The 22980-nt window shown below is 39.6% G+C and overlaps 1 protein-coding gene across 3 annotated transcripts in view; it reads left to right on the top strand.

The window, feature by feature from the left end:
* pvrl2l (PVR cell adhesion molecule related 2 like) overlaps positions 1-22980 on the top strand; it is a 283769-nt gene that overhangs the window by 165472 nt on the left and 95317 nt on the right. The window contains exon 7 of one of the 3 annotated variants that reach the window (XM_044171844.1): positions 145-4756. The exons of the other annotated variants lie outside the window; for them this stretch is intronic. Within the exon in view, the coding sequence (XP_044027779.1) occupies positions 145-776 (632 nt within the window). The 3' untranslated portion in view covers positions 777-4756. Of the gene's footprint in view, positions 1-144; positions 4757-22980 lie in introns of those variants that run through there. 3 annotated transcript variants of the gene reach the window in all.

Below are 22980 nucleotides of genomic sequence, written 5' to 3' on the forward strand. Positions count from 1 at the left end.
CACTTACAATACAAGAAGAACTGTGAATACCTCCTCCAAAACTGAGCAAGACTTCCTTAAAAACAGCCATCAATTCCTGCCCTTTTTTCTTTTCCTCCATCCATTTTTCCATCCCTCCTTCCAACCCCTTCTTCCCCTCTGCAGAAGCCTTGGAGGATCCGTCCAGTGCCGGCGTTGTGGCAGGCGCCGTGATCGGCTCCCTTCTGGCCTTACTATTGGTTGTTGCGCTCATTGCCGTTCTCCTGACCCGAAGTCGCCGGCAGCAGAGACGTGGCTACCCCAGTAGTGGGGAGTCCATAGCAACTGGCAGCGGTGGCAGCAATGGAGACTATGGCAACAAAGCCCGCCTGCTCTTCAGTGGGACTGGCAACAACAGTAGTAAGAACGGGACCGGTGCGAACAACAACGGGCCCATCTACACATATCGCGAGGGCTGCGACGCCACAGGGACTCTAACTGAAAAGGCCAACGACTACCACCATCATCACCTCCACCATGCCTCAATCGGCAACCCCCCCTCCGCCCACGACATTCTCCTTAGTAACGAGATAGACGAAGCTGAAAGGAGGAAGTTCGACCTGGATGACAGCATGGAAGAAGAAGAGGAGCGATACAATAGGTTTGGAGGCGTCGGGGGAGGCGGGAACATGCTACCCCCAGCCTATCACGTCCGCAGAGGCCATGGTGGTGAAGAAGAAATGGACGTGTACCTTGACGACGACATGGAGTCTCAGAGAGACGGCTCTGTCATTTCCCGGACTGCCATTTATGTCTAAGGACGGAGGAGAGGAAAGGAAAGGTGAGGGCTGACAATAGGGAAAAGAGATGTGGTGAAGTAAGAGGGGAATTCGAGCCAGCCCCCTTCGCCACCAAATAAATCAACATTGCTTCCATCAGCTGAACACACCTGCTTCATTCAACCTGATGAAAGAGATGCCATCAATTATGTCCCATCTGCTTGACACTGACTATGTCATTTTATAAAAGAGGATTAAAAGAAAAATAATAAAAAGGAAACAAAGCCGAAATTAAGTTGTTGTGAAGCTGATGAAGAAAAACGCGATGGCAGTAGTGCACTGTGGCTGAATATGTGACTGTGTTTAACGGTATTAGGGAGACAGATTTCATTCGATGTCAACCAAATATAACAAAATGGAAAAAAATACTGCAAAAAGCAAACAAAAACCACAGCAACTCTGATGCGACGCTGCTTATTGCTACGTTCTTGTTTCTTCAGCTTTGCAAATGTGTGACTGTGTTGAGTGACTACATCGTTTGTATTTTATATCTTACCAGAAAACATAATCTGCAAAGCTGGAAGCACCATAACCACTATTCCAAAATCAGCACTATTCAAAAATCGCCTTCCTGTTTCAAAATAAAATAAATTGAAAAAAATCTTCAATTACATGTTGAACTTTACATAAAACTGTCCAAACGGCTTCTGTGGATGTTGCCGTTGTGCTGCAGACGCCAGCTCTTCTGACATGCCTGAGACTTCTCCCGAATTGTTTTAAAACTTGCCTAACTCGAGTGTCTGTTCATGACGACTTTTTGGGGGCTTACAATGACTCAGGGTTTCCGCCCCACCCTGTGACACCACCTGGTTTCCTGATGGGTGTCGCTGAAGCGAGGGCCACTAAACTGAGTAACATAACAGACTTAACAGTGTGTGCTAATGTGTGGCTGGCTGTGGTATTAATGATGTGCATCATCTATATATTGGGCGTCGTCTCACTATAGCACAATTGTTGTTATTGTTGTTGTTGTAGATGTTGCTGTTGCTGTTGTTGTTGTTGTTGTTGTTACTGTTGTGTAATGGTGTTGATCTCGCTAAGGAAAAGACACACCGGGAGCCTTGGGGGTTTCACACAGTACCACATTGGGTTGGTAATGACTCATTTAATGGGTAAAAAAAAAGATGTGCTTTTCTTTGTTTCCAACTTTCCTCTTTAAGTCTCTTCTCACTTTCTCTGTATTTCCTCTTTCTTTATTTCCCTTTTCTCTACCTTCCTTTTTCTCCCGTTCTCTTTTCTTTCTGTTCCACATGCATCCTGCATCATTTGTATGTTTTCCTGACATTCTGTCCCACACACATTACATCTCTGTCTCATTCTTCTCTTTCTTTATTTACATAATGCGCAGCTTAGACAAGTGCCACAATGACTGTGTGCAGGGAGAAGGGGATGACTCGTATTTATATTCCTATCTGGGTCGCATTCAATGAGGCAAAATATTCACCGGCTTTGTTGGAGGCTGCTGTATTTCATGTATTCATTTTCCATGTCCCGCAAAATGTTCTTAGGCTATGTACCGGATTATTCCATGTTCAGTATTCTGATTGGACAGAAAGACAAGGTCTAAGACACATTTCAAGAGAGGATGTGAAAGGCAGGCTAAATGAAAAACCCAAACTCCCAAACCTTGTTTCTTGCGCACTGCTAATGGTGGCACTACAGTTTTTCTTAAAATAAGTGTCACATCTGCTGACAAGGTGGGTCTTTTAATGAGATTTCTCACTAATTAAGATGGTGTATTTTTCAAGAAAGTTCACTGAACATGCAAAACTGCATTGGAAATAGTTGCAATGTAGATAATTTGGAGAATCAATACTTAATTAAATTACAGTTCTTTTTAGAATGGATATTTTTTGCAACACATTTGCTAATGCATAACAAGAGTTGAGAACTGAGACGCAGCTCTTATGTTTCTGAAACACATTTGCCTTATTGAGTCCCAGGTCATTCTTTCACAGCACCAAATGGGTTGCCTGACATTGACTCCACTCTAACCGATCTCCATGGGGGAGGGGGATTTGATTTTCTCTAACCAATCACTAGACACCAACGTATCCGCCTGGATCTAACGTCATTTTAAGTCGACACTGATGCGTGGCCATGCCAACATAAAAGTTTTGCTGGGGTTTTAAGAGTGGAGCGAAGTAAAAACAAACTACGATGTCGGGCGATATTGCGAAGACATGCCGTCTCGATAGTAGCTTCTGTCTTGTCTATAGCGGTCGCCATTGTTGTTATTACTCCTCCTTGGTTCCGACACACAGCTTGACAACGCCGTTAGTCCCGCCCATGGCGCTGTTTGCCTAATCACTTTTTCAACCGAGAAACCGCTGTTTCATGTCATGATGCCAGACCAGAATCAGTCAACTCGGTGGAGTGGGCGGATTCAACGGTCTGGACTCAGGCAAACCAAATGGCCAAATTTTTTAATGAACTGTTGAATTATATCACTTTTCTTATGTCGGGATGGTTGTTAGGTGACACAGGGAGGCTCTGGGGAGGGGAAATCTCTGCATCACAAACCTCCTTGGAGATGTATAGAGAGCATGGTCAAAGTTAGAAAAAAGAGATGGTGAGCAAGGCCACAGTTAAAGAGAAATGAAAGAAGAACCAACAGGACTGGTGCTACATGCTTCAGCAGCTGAACTGAGCACATCCTCTGCTTTTCAAGCTCACTATGTCACATCACAACCACACACTTATTGTAGACATGTGATGTTTGATTGAGCAACTTTGGTAGCTGGTTATTTTGCAGTACTGTGAGTAAAATCAAAAATAAAACAGTATGGTATATAGTTACACTTTTGCATAATTTTAGTCAATTCCACTATATTTGTGTTTTTGGGGTGCTGTTAATGCTACACAAGTAATAGTTATGAGAAAGGATCTGAAAAGGGAATCTTTAAGGGATGTGATGATCTTCAACACTGGAAAAGTCAGTACATTTTGAGTGGGTAAACACTTCCTCATGTCTCATTACAATGTAAGAATATATTGTGATAATTATTAAGATGTTATTACCCAAAATGAATTACTACTACTGTTCCGTGGGTTTAAGATCTGAACACAGACTGTCCATACATTTGAAAGCTGAAATATTTCAAATTTGAAATTCAAAACCTCAGTTGATCGATTTTGTTGTCTTAAGGAAGTCAGTTTCAGCTCTATTTCCCTCTGAGAGCAGATCCCTTGTTGTTGATTGTTGTTGAACATTATACACTGTGCAATCTGTTATTCTGTAAATGAGAGTTATATCTGCTATGTTACGATACATTTCAGTGGAGACATTTCATAACATTTCACAGTGTGTTTGGACAGGTTGCCAATTAGTCTCAAAGTAATTGAGAAACAGCCATACTGTAACTTCTGTTGCCACAGGTGTCACATGTAGTAGGACTTGTTTATTGTATTACTGCAGTACAGTTTGGATTAAAGTATTGAAGTGTGTTTTCAACTCCGTAGGGTTCATGCATGCTCCAAGATCCAGACGTTTAAACTCTGGGGAACAAAAAAGACCTGTTTTGTTTGAGTTTCAAAATATATGGTGTAATGTCTCTGGTTTATAATTTGAACCTATAATTTAAAGATACTTAATAATTTATGTTATGTTGGAAACAATTTCCTGCATCGACCAAATGGAAAATATCTTTTCTTACTAAGAGTTTAAAATGTTAATGATTCTCATCCTAAAAATAATATCCCTGACTTTTCGGAGGCAAAATCTCTCTCCAGCACATTTACCCTCTATTTGGTCATTGTATGCCTCAGCACATCTTTTCTGCAGGGGTTTCTTGCAGCGCCATAATTTGAAACAGTCGACTGTGATCACAACTTTGCCGCCTAATTAGTCCCAGAGTCTTTTAGCGTGCATGTACCCTTAGTGAGAAAACTCATCATCAGTCATAACTTTTGTTTTTGCACAACCCATTTTCAATAAAAAAAAAACCTTTTTGAAACAATTCTCTGTGGAAAAACTGGTAATTAATTAAGCCAAGCCTTGTTATCAGTATATAAATACCAGACTCCCAAACCTCTTTCTTTCCACAGCACATTCCACAGCACAATGCAGTACACTGCACCTGTTCTGGGACATTTAGCCTCCTCAACAGATCTGCTACAAGACATGTTTCAAGTTTTGCTAACTTAGGAGAAGTACACTCCCTTTGTCACAACAACCTCCCTCAAGTTCAAACACTAGCACACAATCACACCTGGAAGCTACCCATTACATAACACTTTTTCCCCACTGTGCAGCACATTTGAAGACCCCATTTATGCCCGGTATTAACATGTGATCTGTATCTGGATACGAGGACATCTGATCCGCTGGCCTTTGCATTTACATCTGGTATTAATAAGCGTTCATGTCATCTCAATTCTGCCTGCATTGTGATCAGATCACAATATGCAAATTAGTTCAGCAAGGCTGGCGGATTTGTCAAGAGAAGCAATGCCATGGACGTGCGTCATTCATATTTAAATCACTTTTTGTGTGAAGACTTGCTAGCTACTGCTACTTGTTGCTTTTGCCGGGTTTGCTTAAGCCAGCAGGAAGAGGCCAAGTAAGAAGACTTTTGAACTTGCTTGGCAGATTTTGCTCATGCTGTACAGATTGCATTTTCATCTGGCTGAGATCTGATCACAGTGTGAGTCAGATCACTTACAGATGTGGTCCCCGAACACAATGCATTCTGTGTGCATTTACACCTTACATGAACACGTGTTTTTCTCATCCAGATACATATCTTGTTTTTATGCCAGATGCAATTTGTGAGTATTAAAGGCATTACTTCAATTCAAGTTTATTTGCATAGCACCATATCATACAAAAGCAGTTCATAAAAGCATTACATAAAAGCAACATAAAACAGCGAAAATGTGCAAATAAACAGAGACATCCATGCATACATACACATAAAAATACATATACAAATACAAACAAGCATACTGTACAAATACAATGTGTTAATTTAAGAAAAAGCTCCTGAAAAGGAAGGTCTTTAGTTTGGTTTTAAAAGAACACAGTGTCTAGATCAGCAGGCAAACTGTTCCATTCAACATACTGAATGCCATCTCACTGGACTTTGAAAGTGCTCTAGGAACATGGAGGAGATTTCCCCTTTGCGACCGGAGAGAGTTGAAAAGGGACTACAGAGAAGGAAAACCTTCAAAAAAGGTATTCTGTGTCTTTATGTCGAGGAACTTCACAAGAAGGTTAAAAAGCTACCTTGAAACAAATCCAGTGGTGCTTTACAAGATTATTTATCTTTGATGAGAATAAATAAGATTTAATTATCCTAAAATAAGATATGACTTTATTGACTTGCCCTTTTTGTAGTGAGTAAAACAGACTGTCCCAGCAGCCTGTCCCTGTCGAAAATGGGGTCATGCTAGTTACAAACGTCCCTCTCTGATCTTTAGCCTGCTGCCCCACCTCACACGGCATGTGCTCTGGGAGGTTGCAGTCCTGAACGCAACTCCTGTAAAGTCCTGTCCTTGCTGGAGTGTGGCGCCCATGCTAAGCAGAGGACGCTGTAACAGGTCACTTGGCTCTGTCAGGGAGAAAGAGAGTGGAACCGGAGGGAGGGGAGGATGGAGAATGAGGGTGGTAGCTTGGTACTCCATCTGGGGAATAACAAATAGGCCGGGAAAGAGGGGAGAGAATGGGAGACTTTTTCTTCTCAGATCAGAAAAATCGAGAGTAAAAAAAGAAGAGAGGCAGAACAGAAACTAAAACCTCAGCCCCTGCCGAGAGGATGAGAAGACATCACCAGGTTTTTTTGTAAACCACCTGAGACCGAGAATGTTTGAAACACTGTCAATTATTCACCATCGAGCCTGGAGTTAGAGATGGGCAGATTTGTTACTTGTGGAGCCCAATTGGTTGGCTTCAGCGTAAAGATGACAGAGAGTGTGTGAAAGGAATAAAAGATTGGCAAGATGGGATTTATAGCTCTGACGATGAAAGCTGGAGGTGGGAAGGAAGCCTCAGAGGAGTATTTTTTGAGTGCTATGCCACCCCTCTGCTTGGCGATTGGCTGCTTCCACCCAATGATAACTTACAGTCCTTTTGAACCTGGCCAATTAGTGAAAAAAAGGCTGTCCTGTTTATCTTTCCTCAGTGCAGTCTATCAGCGACCGATCTTTTTAATTGTAAAGAAATGTTCAGCAGCACTCGGAGGCCCCCTGTGCAGGGGCGGAATTGTATATATCCTCTTTTTTCATTTTCCCTCTCTTTGCTACAGCTTTAGCACCCGGTACAAGCTTCTCTCCATGTTTAATTCAGCAGAAGGCATGAAAGTGTTCCGCATTATCTCTCTGCTTCTCTCTGAAGGAGAAGGAAGACGGCAAGCTAGAAACAGAGTAAAGAGAGAGAAGGGGATAGAGGGGAACAGAGTAAAGAGAGAGGAGGAACAGAGAGGAGGAAGAAGAGGCCTATTAGTTATTGAGCTCGGCTTTTGTTGTTAATCCAGTTAAAGCCGAGCCTCTGCCAGGCCAGCTGAGACTCGAGCAGATGTGGATGAAGTTTCCTCCTCCTAACACTGGCTAGAAGAGGTCTCATTGTACTCTGTAACCAATTTACTTAACGCAGCACCGTCCTGCTTTCCTGCCTCTTAGGATACCTTCCTCTTCTCCCACTGTGCTGCTCTTGCGGTGTTCTGTGCTATACTTAGGGATGTAATTCGTCATGGATTTTTTTGTTTTGGTCCAGTGTATTTCAGGTTTTGGGTGTGCGCGTTCATATGAACGGCTGTTCATTTCAAATAGGTGTCTGCTATTATTCTTTTTACTTGTTTTTTTCACAGAGTGGAGGTTCAGGATGGAGGAACATGAAGAATTTAAGATTAATTCCTTCCCTTACCCTTTCTCTGATTTTTGCAGGTTTTAGCTGTATCCCTGTATAGCAGTAGTTAATAACCATTTTCTGTGTGACATAGCCCCACAGCCCTATCAGATGAGCTCAAGTACCCCTTCATCAACACCACCAGCCATGTTCAAAATGTGTTCTTTTGAATGGATGTTAAGCATGATGTTATTTAACACTATTAATAACATAAAAGTAAATATTGTTACAATATTTTTTTTCTTTTTTTATGTAGGTTTGGTCAAGTTTCTACTTCTACTTGTACTGCTTGGAGTGGCAAGGGGACGTTTTCAACCACGTATGCTACACACGTAACCATTACTTTTCTATCCATCTACAGTATCTACAGTATTTATACTCCTCTGCTCGCTTGCTAACTCTCAATGACAGCACGTGGTGACTCAGGTTGGTGGGAGGTGTGTCCCATGCAGTCGGCCTATTATTATCTGATAGTTTGGTTACTGGACATTAAATACTAAAGAATTGCATCAAAGTGGTAATCCTATTTGAGCGTTTATTTTCCTCCTAAACAGAGATATGTTAAAGTCACAATTTCAATTTTTTCAAATCCACTGAGCTACTCCACAGATACATCATGACAACTGCAGAAATACCCTCTGGGGTACAAGGTTGGGACTCACTGCTGTACAATATTTATGTACTCTTCTTCCTCAGCTGTAGATCAGTTGAAACAGAAGAAATTGGGGGCAGCTGAAACAAAGCTTTGAACACAACTCTGTCACCTTTCAAGTGAGTGTTTCAAGATGATGTGGCGAACTTGTTAGCAAACAGTTCCCTTTTTATACATAGAGCAGATGCGGAGCAACAAAAACATTCATTTGGAGTCGTATTTCTGGCCACCTGGTTAATTTCAGTCCAATATTCACGCTCCTTTTAGCTTTGGTTTGGTTTCTACCAACTCCCAAGAAAAATATCTTGCTACACAATGTTCACCAGCTAGTTGCTAACTTTGTCTGCTGTTTGATGTTGGGCAGGTAGTGTAAAGTATATTTTCAGAGCTTTTTTTCTGAAAGCAACTGCCTGCTCCTGAGAGCAGTGAGAGAGAACCAAAACAGTTTCGGGCTGTAAAACCTAAACAATGCGCTGAAAGAAGAAGTAGAACTGACCGCAGAGTTGGGTGATAATTTTCTGAGTTTGTCACTACGAGTGAAGCAGTCATTTGATCCTTTGTTAATATAAAAATATTAGTTAAAGCCGCTTTAACTTTACTTTCTTTTTCTAACAAGCACTGGTTGTTACTTTCAAGTGGTAAAGAATATGGCAGGTTGACCTTGACTGCCAGTGTTTTACACACTTGTCTGTCCATCTGCCTGCATGTCTGTCTGGCTGTCTTTGTGCCTGTCTGTCTGTGTATTTACTAATAAAAATGAAAGAAATTCAGCTGGTCTCATCAAATGTTATTTAGAACTTTAAGCTTTCACTGTCAAGGAACCTTGATTTGGTTTCTTTGTCCTTATCACAACCTTCTTCCATTTTCAGGCCCCTATTCATTCAGCTCTTCACTGTGAGTGGTGCTCAGCAGTCCTTCCCTCATCATGCTATAGAGTCATCTCCTCCAGTTCACTAAAGGATGCAATTTCAGCTCACTTAAGAATCCTAGAACATTTCTTTAATGAACTGGATCTAAAGAGCTCTTTATATCTGCTGTTTCTGACCCCTTAAAATCCAGAATTGCACATAGTTGAGCCATTAACTCGATTCAGAATGAATGCGGCACTGTATCAGCTGATATAATGCTGGCAGCTAGAGATGCTAGATTTCATCTTTGATGGTGACCTTAACAAAGGGACTTGTGTAGACCTGTTTTGTTCATTTCCCCAATGAAACCATTTTTCATTATTCATCTTTTTGGTGAGAGACATTCAGCCTTTTATTTCCTCCTGCCTTGATGACCCCCAACTCGCTTTATTCTGGTCTGAATCAAAAGTCTCTTTGATGTTTCAACTTGTGCAAGGAAACTGTTCTGATTTTATGTGGTGCCAACTAAAGAAACTGCATCACCCCAGTTCTGGCATCACTTTACTGGTTTCAGAAGTAATGTAGCTTTTAGCCTCTTGTGAACCCAAGTGTAACTTTAGAGCTCGGATTAAACCTGAATGTGAAATTAGCACTAAAGAAGAAGAATCATATTATTAACGTTATTGAGTCCAGCTTTGTCTAGGCAGTTTGAGATTTTATGATCCGTCAGTTGTATGTTTTCTACCTCTGTCTATACATAAATCAATTTTGTCTACCACAGCAAATCTTAAGTAACTCGGCTAGTATGAGCTTGCTCTACTGCAGCAGCATCGTGTGATTTAGGCTGATAATGCAGTAGCATATTTACAGAAATCAAAAAGCTTTTAATTGCATCTTGTGATCTATATGTACAGTTGTGCTTTTGTAAAATGACCGATCTCTTTTTACTGTTGTTTGATTGTCCTGGTTTGGTGTTAAGAGAACTCCACCAATTTAGCATTGCACTCCTATAACATTGTCAGACTCAAGATGGACAGTTTAGCAAAAAAATGTAAGATTGATGCAGCAGAACCTGAGCTATCATCTTTCACCCCATGTATTCTTCTTCCTTCTCAAAACCTGGCACAACCTAAGCTTACTACTCTCCACACCCCCAGAGTTTATTAATTTTCAAACTTGTAGTCTTCAACCCCAATAGACACTGACTCAAGTGACATCACTTGAGGAGATTTATCAGACTTTGTGCAGCTCCCTCTGGAGCCACAAAAGGCTTTATACAACTTCTTTCACATATGCAATAGGACTCCCCAAGACCTCTAAACAAACTTTGATGTGTAAAAACAGTTCCTCTTTCAGATCCTTCCCATCTAACCTTTAACTTTATCACAGTTAGTATCACACCATCAGAGTTATGTTTTTTATTTATTGGTTTTGTGGCCTCTTCTTTTATTGTGTAACCTTGCTTCTATGGCATTTGTTTGTCTCAGTTGCACAGCTGTCTTTTGAATAAAGTCGAAGTCAAGTAACAAGAGGGCTGCAACTAACGATGATTTTAATTATTGATTAATCTGTTGAATATTCTTTTGATTAATCAATTAATGAGTTTATCTTTTCATCTGTGAAATGTCAAAAAAAAAAATAGTGACCTTGGATGCCATATAACAAAGGGCCGCGGGTCAGAATCAAACCCGAGCCGCTGTGTTGAGGACTCAGCTTTAGTACATTGTGCGTGCTCTACCAGGTGAGCTACTGGGGCGCCTGAAATGTCTTGTTTTGCTCAACCAACAGTCCAAAACCCAAAGATATTCAATTTAAAATTATATACAACACAGAAAAGCAGTAAATCCTCATATTTGAGGAGCCAGAACCAGCCAATATTTGGTATTTTTGCTTGATTAAATGACTTAAACAATTAGTAGATTATCGAAATTGTTGCGAAATAAATTTCTGTCGATTGCCTAAGCAATTAATCAACTAATTTTGACAGTTCTAGGTCAAAGTCTACACCTCCACTCAGTTGTAAGTTAAGGCATAAGAAAAGTACTATACGAATGCACAATCCTTACATTTTTGACCAAAACAAATCTTTGCACTAATGGTGAATTCAACTGTTCCCTGTTGTAGATTGACTTGCCCAAAAGTACTTTTTAAATAATTTTTCCTTGACTATACTATAATTTGACACTTAATACTCACAGAGCAATATAGACCTTTAGAAGTGCCATTTAATTAATACGATCTTGAAGTGAATTTATACAGTGCCTTAATGCAGCAGCCTTAGTTTTGGCTGTTTGGTTCTTTCTTTACGTACAAGAGCAAACACATCAGAATGTCATGTTAATGTCAGCTGGTTAAAAATGCATTAGAAGAAGTGAAATCAAAGTAAACACACCTACACTTACAAAGCCTTCTGAGACAAACTTGTGATTTTTTTGCTATATAAATAAAATTGACTTGACTTGAGTTTTCACCGGCCTTGAAAATCATTGAAAGTGTCTGGATTTGAAAAATATTTAACAAGACCTTTCAGGTTTTTCTAGCTATATACTGTAGATTGCCTTGACAACACTTGATGTTTGTAAATAAAGTATATCAAACCAATACGTCGATGTGTCTCAGCTCTGTGGACCTCTGTCTGTCCAAGGATCAACACCCAAACCTAAACCTAAATCTGTGATACAGATTTGTTTGTTGACAGGAATAAACACTGGAGCTTCTATGATGTCTAATTTAGAAAGAAAAATATCATGTCTTTCCACACAGCATGAAGGTCATGGCATAGTTTTTAACTCTGATGTCAAGTGTCAGAACCTTGACTTGTTCACTCAATATTAACAACATCAATATCAAGCCCAGCTTCCATCTTCAGTACTTCTTTTTTCAGTGAAAACCCCAGGATAAGAAGAAAAAGCTCACTCTTTAACAGCTTCAATCTCAGGTCTGTCAAAGAATCCTTCTATCTCTTAACAGAATAGACAGAAGAAAATGTTAAGGGTTTATTTATATTGATCAGGAGGTAAACTCAAAGATTAATTCCCAAACTGCAGACCCAAACAGCATCAGAGAATACACACACCTCACTTGATGCTATGCACTTGACTGACATCGACAACAAAACCTTACCAAAAGCTTAAGGCTTTAAAAATCTTGTCAATAAATGGTGAGATGGAGCATTTCAGTGTTCAGGCTATGTTTTATTTTTAAATGTATTTTGTGAGGGAAAGAAAATGCATGAAATTTGCCCTTCAGTACCTCTAAACTATGGCATATTCAGCCTGTGAAAGTGGTATACTTTTACCTGGCAAACACCTAAATTACCTGCTATTTCTTTTTTTTAAGAAGACAGAAATACAGTTTCTGTGGAAATGGTGTCAAATGATAGATGTCTCATTTTGGCCTGAAACCGCTAAAGTGCTACCTGACATTCATTTTTTTGAAACCCCAGATAAGACGTGACCTGACTCCTTGTCAGATTTTGTCACTGACTTGCTCATGTTTTCTGCTTCCTTATCAGAACTATATCATCATCTGTCAGATCAGCGCAGATGACCGGCCAGATATTTGGTTGCCATGGTATTTTCCTCCTGGGGAAGAGTCAGAGGGATGGGGGTTATGTTTAGCTGCTAAATGAGCAAATCACTGTTTGTCCAGGGAGAGAATATATATATATATATATATATATATATGTGTGTGTGTGTTTGTGTTTTGGAGCTACTGACTAAATCTATAAACTATAAGGTTTACAGGGCCGTTGGGCTTTAAATGTAAACGTCAACTCACTAACTAAAGTGACTCTGGAGCAGTTTTTGGTTTTGGCTTTGAATTTTGGGCTGTTTGTGGTGTAATGAAGTGCTTGGTGACAAATAAGGGAGATAGGTCTGTCTTTGAAGAGAACAAGAACATATAATCCCAAATTAATAATCCAAAATTGTAGGTTTTTGCCTTTTTTCTTGAATTCTCATTTTGGTTTCCTTGTTAATCATGGATGTGTATGTTGCTATGCTGACACAAGGCAGTTTCACTACTGTATCAAGCCAATTAGGTAAGTGCTATGCCCTGATATTTGCCATTTAAAGAAAGAGTTCAACATTTGGAAAATATACTTATATGCTTTCTTGCCGAGAGTTAGATGAGAAGATAGATACCACTCTCGTGTCTGAACACTACATATGAAGCTACAGCCAGCAGCTGATTATCGTATCCTAACATAAAGACTGGGAACAGAGGGAAATGGCTAGCCTGGCTCTGTCCAAAGGTAACAAAATCTGCCAAACAGCAACTCTAAAGCTTAATAAACCACATTATTTCTCATTCTTTTAATACGTTCAGAAAACAGTTTAATAGAGCCTGGCAAGCTGTTTCCCCCTGTTTCCAGTCTTTATGCTAAGCTAAGTTAACCAGGTGCAAACTGTAGCTTCATATTTATTATATAAAGAGCAGAATCGATCCTCTCATCTAACTCTCGGCAAGAAAGCAAGCGTGTATCTCAAAAATGTTGAACTACTCCTTTACTTTTAATTGGTGAAAATGAAATAATTACTCTTTCAACTGTTTGTATTTTCTTGTTTTGCGATCTACTTGGAACTTCAAAAGAGACAGGGTGATCGCCATCAAAAGGTTGGCGACTCCTGCTGCAGGTTGTCCTTGGTGTGTATTACAGTCTGTATTTGTGTGTCTGTTGTGTATTTGTGTGAGTGAATCTCGTAGAAGTCAGAGCCATTGATTAGCTGCCAAGTTTAAGAGGAGAGGTAAAACTCACAGCACTGTTCCCTACTGTGCTGTACTGTTCGCTTACTTAAGAGTGCCTTATGGTTTGGTTTGTGTGTATGTGTGTTTGTGTGTGAATGAATGTCACTGTCTGTGTTGCTGTGTGTGGAAGTGTGTAGAAGAGCGAGCAAGTGTGTGTTTTGAGAGGATGCAAACTTGTGTATTTTTTTTACTGTGGGGTGCAGGTCTGACAGCTGAGGAGATTTGAGTTTGTGTGGGTGTGTGCATCAGCCGTGTGTGTTTAGTATAAGAGCACAAACTTTTATACTGCTTTACTTTAGCGAACAAACTTTACAGTGGGTTTTATTGTGAATTGTATGTGTGAGTTGTGTGTCTGCTGATGTGTTTTCACTTATTTGCACCTCTCAGAGCATTAGTGATGACATTATGCAGCAGCAATTAGCATAATTTCATGCACACATATATATCATGTTTGTATCTGTTTATCACTCTTACAGTGATTTTATGCACAGTGACCCTGTGATAACAAAGAGTAGTCAGAGACAGAAGAAGAGATAGGGAAAAGCTGCAAATACACACAAATTCACACACTTAAACTCACAAAAATATTACTGTTACGGCAGGAGACAAGAAATCTGAGTCAGCAAGAAAAAGTGGAGATGAACAGATTCCTAATGTGGCTCTTATCTGTCAAAGTTGATCTTCCTACAGATACAGTTAAAGATTAGAAGTGTGTTGTTATCTTTTCAAGATTTTTTAAATTCAATTTGGATCCTTTTTTTGCTGCCTGTGGCCGAAACAAGGGGATTGCTAATGTGTGCTCCTTTTAAGGCATGTTATCTGAGAAATTCTAAGGCTCTGTAGAACAAGATGATCTTAATTTATCTGCAGGAGTTATTGATTAATACCAATGATGCTGCAGTTTCCTTTCCTTTATGCCTTTCACAACTCAAAAATCTAGATTTTTGGAAACAAACCCGATTCACTGAAATGATTTCAGTGATGGAAATAATTTCAGATGGGACAAAAATATTGAATTATAGACATACAATATTTCTCTAGATGCTGTATTGTCATTCAAGCTATACACATGCAGCTGCAGCTTCTGCCAGAGATTTAAATTCTAAATCTATCTAGCTTCAGTCTACAATCAGTGGTATCAACTCCTCATGACATTTTACCTTTGTTCTGGATTGGAGACACTGCAGACTCAACTATGATGTGACTGTTCAGGTCACCAACTACAGAGTGCAGCTTTAAAGCCAAGCACACCAGTAGATACTGCCATTTCACTCAGTGCTGGAGTTTAAATAGGATGGAGTGTACAATACCTGACTTTGTCATGGATGCAGTAAAACAGAGATAATTCCCGGAATACTAAACAAGATCATGGCTAGCAGTTTTTGTACTTGTCAATGCAGCTTTGAAGGTAAATAAAGTCCACTTTAAAATTAAATAAATCCATAGAGCACATACTAAGAGAGACTGTGAGGTCAAAATGAATGTTAGCCTCAGACATCTGAATGACAATGAGGTCTGTGGTCTCCTTATTTAAATGTCATTGCTTGTAGTGTTGTTGATACGTGCTAGCTAGATGTAGCAGTCATCATAAACCACTCTGAATAAGAGCATCCACAAATGTGGCACTTCATACCCGCAGGGAGAATATTTACAGAAACATACAAAAAAAGAGCAGTATAAAGAGCAGTAGATTGAATTAGCAGGAAGTCAGAGCTGCCAAGTCTCACGCATTGACCGTGAGACTCACGCAATCGGAACTTTTCACACGCCACATGTCAATTTTCTCACACAGCGAAAACTAATTTATATTTATAACTGATAATGGCACGAAAAGAGGACAGCGCACGGACAGACAAGACAGAGCAGCACAGCGCAACAGCAGCACCGTGCAGCAGCGAGTTATTCAGACCATCAGGGGGAACGCCAGAAATAGGCTACACGCAAATCTATTATATTGTAGGCTAATTTATTCCCCTGCCTGCTGCTCAGAGTAATCTCAGTCAGTGGCTCCTCTGCCAGCAGCACAGCATCTCTCTAGAACCACGACTACAAAAAAAATCAAATCATCATCATGCATTGGTATTTATCCTAGCTCTTATTTATCAGTACCATTGGTTAATAGCTTAATTTAGCTGCCAAGGTGTCAGAATTGCCTTTGTATTTGTATTTTATAGATAGATCGATCAAGACCGGTAGAATTTGTTTTCAGTACAGTATGTTATACTGTGCAGCACAAACACATAAATGAACAGCAGACAATTCACATATTGTCACAAGACAATACACAAAGACAGTCAACATATCATCACAGAAACACAGTACACAACCATACAGTAGGTGCATGGTAATGCATGTCAGTAGTATGTGAGGACGGGGCTAGAGAGTCCTGATAGCTAAAGGAAAAAAGTTGTTTGTGAAGCGGTTATGTGTGAAAGCACCTCTGACATAATCAAAGAGAAATATATGACAAATCCAAACAAAATAGTTCAGCTAAGAGAGTCCTGAGAGTCCCATTTTACAATGCTCCAACGAAATTACTCGATAAATTCACTAGAATGCAGGAAAACAGTTTCTGAAATTAACAATTTTTGGGGGAAAGATCCCCAAATACCCTGGTTAGGTTTGGTCTCCTGATTGAGGCTATGATGTATGAAGGTTGGCAAGTATGTTGATCACCCATACTTATTCATCACTGACCATGATTATTGACTTGGATTTTCATCTATACATGCTTTAAAATTGTGAATTTGGCTGCTGAATGTTTTAAACAAAATTCCTGGGAGTTGAAGAGTGATGACCCCGACCCCTGCGATGGGTAGGCTAGGCCTAATGTCACGGAAGGCCTACTCATAAAATGCACCGACTTCACTGATACCAAATCTCACTCTAAACAAAATTGAAAACTTGGCAGGCCCGAGGAAGTGGAAGCTGGAGAGTCACAGTTCAACCAAAAGAACTTTAGTCTGATTTATTCTGTGGTTACAAGAAAGTGGCTCAAATTCTTCTCAGGATGGAGGATTTAGGGAATATGTGATATTCTGGCACTCAGACAAACTCAGACAGGGAAATTTTACTGAAGGAGATGGATTCATGTCTGTTTCTTGTCTGTTTACTGGATCCTCTCTGCCATGCATAATAAACCAGAGACATTGGATTGTTTGTCACACCTCCAGTTTTGACCTTTGACCCCTTGCTGTTGGTTAATTGAAACTATATCTGATAAAAGAATGTAATCTTATTTTACCGTTTCAATATTTGGTTGGTTTTGGTGGTGAAAAATCTCATTTTTTAAAAATGTCAGCCAAGGAAAAGCAGTCTTTTTTTAGCTTGAACACCATGCAACATTGAGTGCAGTGATAACAGGAATTTCAACAAATTATAGAGTTTTCAGCCACTCCTCGTAGGTGAGAGCATTAAAGGTACCAGCACATGAAACTGTAACATGTGAAAGCAGAAATAGTGACAAGTCTTGATATATGATAGAAATCAAACCAACACACAGCATTACTTAATATATTTTTAATTAAATGTAACTGCTGCAACAAAAGTAACGTGTTTCCAGATGATCAATTATTTTTTTCTTTTTTTTTAATTCATCGCATGTCGCATGATGAAGCCAGTTGGATCACTTTAAAAATAACAAGCCCTCGGCTCTCTCTCTCCAGCCGGACTAAAGCATGCACCAAAAGATAATTGAAAGTTTTCAATTAATAAATGCACCCCGATCTGCAGCCGCGGCCTTCATCGCTGCCTCGTGGTTACACATTCAGCCTCCCTGCGGAATCCATCGGCTCAAATTGCACTTTCCATTTCACCGCCAGCTGTTTCATTCTCTCTGTCCCTCCCGCATTCTGCTCGGCTCTGTCAAGACGAGGGAAAAAAACAGCAAAGGGAAATGAAGGAATAAAGGGAAAAAAGACAATCTACATTAAACATAATTGCTTCCATTTTACATTTTATTAAGTCTTCTCCTGTTACTGTGCGAGAATGGCTGTCCTACTTTTTCCCTTTCTTCTCTCTTTTTTTGTTCTCTTTAACAAAATCAAGAAAATAAGAGTGTTGTTCCTTCTTGGTCTGAAGGGAGTCGACTGTGGCTGCATATCTTGATTGTGGTGATATGTCAGTTTCTGCTATGAGTATATTTATCATTTACTTTCAGTTTAACAACTTGCACCTCTAGTGTGGGCGAGAAATTGGTGCAATTAGCCAGGTGGTTAAACTTAGTTTCATACAGGCAATAACAAAATATCCAAAACCTCGCTGCTGAGGATATATTTTTCTGGAAAGACCAGTCAGTGATTGTTTGAAGGAGCCAATGTTAAATTTGAATCACTATTGTACTGTATGTAGTTATGAAGTAACAAAACAGACATTTATATTTACGCATTTTAAGTATTTTCACTGTAACTCTGTACATTCAACAGTCAAGATCTTCTCTGTGTATTCAAGCAGCACGACACATGGTGTAATTGCTGCCGTTGCAGAGCTGATTGAGTAATTACAATCAGAACCAGAGACACTTTGTTCACCAAGTACAATAAATGTACAGAAATGTGCCTTGGTGAAGGTTCTCGGAAGAATAATACCCTCTATAAAACCTATTCCCTGAATTCATTATGTCAGTCATCATCTCATACAGTTTTAATTTGCCAACTTGATAAAGTCTCTCCAGAGGCAGGAAGGAGGAGATCTCTTGGTGAAGTCTTCACAGACAAATCCAGAGATGCTCACCAAACAATTACTGACATGAGATGATTTATAAAGCAGCAAGCCACAAAATATTCATTTTATGTTGTTTTTCTGCAACATCTTTGGTGCTAAACACTCATTGCTGTGTTGTTTCTTGACTGCAAAGTGACTCCAAAAAAATCACCTGACAGTCAGACATTGTGGGCAGAACTGTGATGTTTTTTCCTTGTATTTTCTGTCTGTGAAGTTTTGCTTTCTGTAAATTCGGCTCGTTTCCCTCTTCTCTGGTAAAATGTTCAGAAGCTGTGACTGGCTACAGCGCTCTTCAGAATTTGATTGCACTGGCTATTCATAAATCTCTTATTAAGTTTGTAAGTAAAGAGCTTTTGTTCTTAGTCAACCCTGTCTCTGGAATTATGTGTATATACAACTGATTTGTAACAGCAAATATGTTTTAAAAGAAACATAATGCCATCTGGTTTTTATCAACATAATAAGAAAATGTTGTTGATTAACGTATCTGGCAAGTCTGGCAGAACTGTTGATACTGAACTGTTCACTCACAACGTGTTTTCGACCAAAAGATTTTGCAATACAATATCCACTTGTAGCGACTATAGCATTATTTAACTTTTTTATGGTTATGTTTAGGCACTGGCAGCACATTGTTAAGGTTAGGGAAAGATCGTGGTTTGGTTTATTACAGAGAAAATCTGCCGTGACTTGAAGCACAAGACACAAAGTGTTTATTAACATTTGAGTGAAACCATGATCATTCCCTAACCTTGACCAAATTGCTTTTGTTGCCTAAACCTAACGACACGCAAGAATCCAGGATGTGAACCCCGATCTCTGCTGTCAAAGTCCTGCACACTGAATGCCTGCCATCCACTCCGACCACCTCCTTGCGACTCCAGCACAATATGTAATGTAGCGCTTCATTCAGTCAGAGAAACACTGCCTCTGAACACAATCCAGGCAGCGATTACATTTGCCATAAATGCGAAAACAGTTTAATAACATAGACACTTAGGAGACAGGGTTTTCTCAGTAACTACTAACTAGTTTCGAGCTATTGATTTGTGGTTGCACAACTAAAACAATGAGCAGTGTAAACACAGATGTCCCTGCAGCGTCATGAGCAAAAATAACAGTTTCAAAATCGCCTGCCAATCCTTTGTAGAGGTAGTTCACTTTGTTTTATTTATATGTTCATACCAGCTGTGAAAGTACTCAGATTTTTTATGGCAATATGGCAATATGCTGCTATATATTAGACCACAGGACTGTCTACATTATTATTGCCATGGGATTTGAGTCATATTGCACGGAGCCCCCTGAAGGTCACAGCGAGAATTTTTTTGAGGACTACTTTTGCATTCCCTCGCAATACTTTTGCGTTACCTTGCAATACTTCTCCCATTCCTTCTGAGTTATATGTCTATTTGGAATGGAAGGTAGTGTGGAGATTCTCAAGTTAATGCATTTAGCATTGTTTATGGACACCTCACCTTATATAATGTCCATTGCAAAGAATTTATCAGATTGATATCAGTTTGACATTATCAAACTTCTGAGTATGAGCTGTATGTAAGGAACATTAATTATTGCTCCACACTTACAGCAACAGGCCTTCTACCAAAATCTGTTTCAGCATTGAAGGTTACTTTAATTTGTTTTGTACAAAGAGACAAACAGAGGACCCTGTGCAAAAACACAAAAAGCTTTCCAACTTGCGTTGGTCTGCATTCCTGTTGCAAGTGGTTCATTGCTGTCTGCTCTTTCTGTGACAGAACCACAGAATCTGCAGCATTTCAGTCACCTTCTTGTTTGTTGTTGTTTTGTCTCATACAAATACAGCACATTAGCTTTATGAGGTAGATTCAACTGCACTTCTGTAATTCCGCCTCTGGAGACGTCTCCTTTTCCTCAGTGAAACCTCTCTGGGTTTCAGTACAGTACAGAGTACAGTAACTGTTCACGAATGAAACCGACGGCATCCTTCAGATTACCGTACTGCTCTCTTCCGGAGAGACCTCTTGATCTAAGAATTCGTTTAAGTTTACTTTCACTAATCACATAACCGTGCATGCCTATTGAGCGGTAGTACCATATAAGCATAATGCCAAGTTCAAAGTAAAATTCAATGAGCTGATATACTGTTGTGTTGCGCTGGGAGCAGCTGAGTGGAAATAGACATATGGCTCAGAAGGAATGGAAAAGTATTGCGAGGTAATGCAAAACATATTGTGAGGGAATGCAAAGGTAGTCCTCAAAAAATTCTTGCCATGACCTTTAGGGGGCTCTGTAATGTTTTTTAACTTGCACAAGTCCGTAAAGTTTGAACTTTAAGAGCATCTGGTGTAACCAGCATCGGCAGCCCACACATGATATTATCATGTTCGTATGTATGTTCATAGTGGGTCACTTCAATTCTTTTGTCCAACAAGGTGTTGGCTCTTCTCCCTGACTTCGCCACCGCAGTTAGAAAACCTGAGTCACTACCATCTTTACAGGCTTAAAAACTTATCTCAAAAACACCTGGTGTTAGCCTCTCCTACTCACTCACATATTCTCTTATCTACTGGCAAAAAACAATCCCTTTCTCTTCTGAGGGTATTTTTGTATATATTTCTATTATTTAGTATCTCTACACCATCATAACGCCTTTGACCCCGCACTCATTACTGCTGGATCCTTGTTGCGGCATATTCACCTGTAAAAATATTAAGTTAAAACAAACCTTAACCTTAAAAAATACAGTAGGAGTTACAACAAATACACTTAAATGACCATGGAAGTTATCTGCAGTTAGTTTAAAAATACAGAACAAATAAATCTTTTTATTTAGATGCTGTTTGAAGAGCTGAAGGTGAAACTTTCCATCTGAAGGGAAAAAAAGAAAAGGAAATAAGGATGCCTTCTTTGACAAAATGATTGCTGGCATGCAAGGAAAACACATTATGCCGAAGTTTTGAGTCATCCTAAAATGTTCATGTGGAGAGAGTAATCTTGTTTTATTGACTAATACATTTCAGGTAGCAGTATGTGTGGTGTTTTAGACACTTCTGTACAAACCTCTGATAATAAAAACTGCCATTGATTTAATCGAATAACTAATAATAATTTTCTCAGCAACTATTAGATAGATTGCCAATTGTGGTACAGATATCCATGGAGCCCAGAGGATGAATCCTACTGACGTTGGTGCTGATGCTGGTTTAACATGGCAGATTCTTCTTTTAAACATGAAATACCTGAGATACAGTTTGACCTGGCTGTGTTGTGTTTATGCATGCATTCAATTCTTTATTTGAGGGCACTTCAGGTTAAAGGAGGCTGTGCTCTGAGACGCTCCTTATCATCGCACAGGTTCACACCTCAAAGCTGAGCTCCGCATTGCAATCTGCATTAAAGATGCTTCTACTGCTTCTTCTCTGTTTGTCTCTCTCAAGCCACCTCTTTCTATCTCCCTCCTCATTATTCTTTCTTTCATACCTCTCCCTCCCTCTCTTTCACACACACAAACTAGAACTTGTTATCTTTTATCCCACCCAACACACCTCCCCTCTCACGTTAACAAGAACAAGATTCCTGAGCTATCTCTCTCTCTCTCTTCTCTTAGTTTTCATCACTCGTTCCCTCTCTCCATCTGTTCTGAAGATGAAAGGAGGCTCTGGTCTCTGTCTGCAGGGGTTTAAACGTCCTTTTTGATTTCAATTCAAGGAAGAAATTATTCCAAGGAAGCTGTTGGACAGCTGCTATCTGTTGCAAGATGGTATCGAAAGAGAAAAATAAAACAGTAAACATGTCAGACAATTATTGTGCATTTTAACCACTGGGAGAGTACCAGTCACGGTTATTTTCAGTCAGAAACTGTGTTTAGTCAGGTTGTTTCTTATCTTTATGCAACCAAATAAATCTCTAAAAATCCTCAGTATTCCCATCTTACTCCTACATGTTTGTTCTACAAATAAATATGTAAATATATTTCTTGGACAAGTTCAAGTATTCATTGATATGGTCTTGTCAGTAACACAGTCTGTCTGTTGTGGACATCTGCTGGTGCAGGTAGGGATATTGCAGACATAGTTGTAGCTACTATATCCAATTTTCTGGTAACTTTTGATTTTTCACTTTCCTTGTCTGGCATTTTCAGCCATGTTACACAGCTTTGGGCCTGTAATGTTGAGACACGTTTAATCTATCTGACACTACTATAGAGAGGAAGATGTCAGTTCTAAACAAATTGGCAAAATATGGTTATCGGTGTCAGTAGAGACGGTGAAGGCGAGGTCTGTCAGTCAGCTGTCATCTAAGACGTATGAATACAAGACAAAGAAGGAGGATAAACAGTAGCATCATCACCAGTGGCATCTACTGCAGTACCATTGTTAGTGC

The sequence above is a fragment of the Siniperca chuatsi genome, linkage group LG17 (assembly GCF_020085105.1).
Source record: "Siniperca chuatsi isolate FFG_IHB_CAS linkage group LG17, ASM2008510v1, whole genome shotgun sequence".
NCBI lineage: Eukaryota > Metazoa > Chordata > Actinopteri > Centrarchiformes > Sinipercidae > Siniperca > Siniperca chuatsi.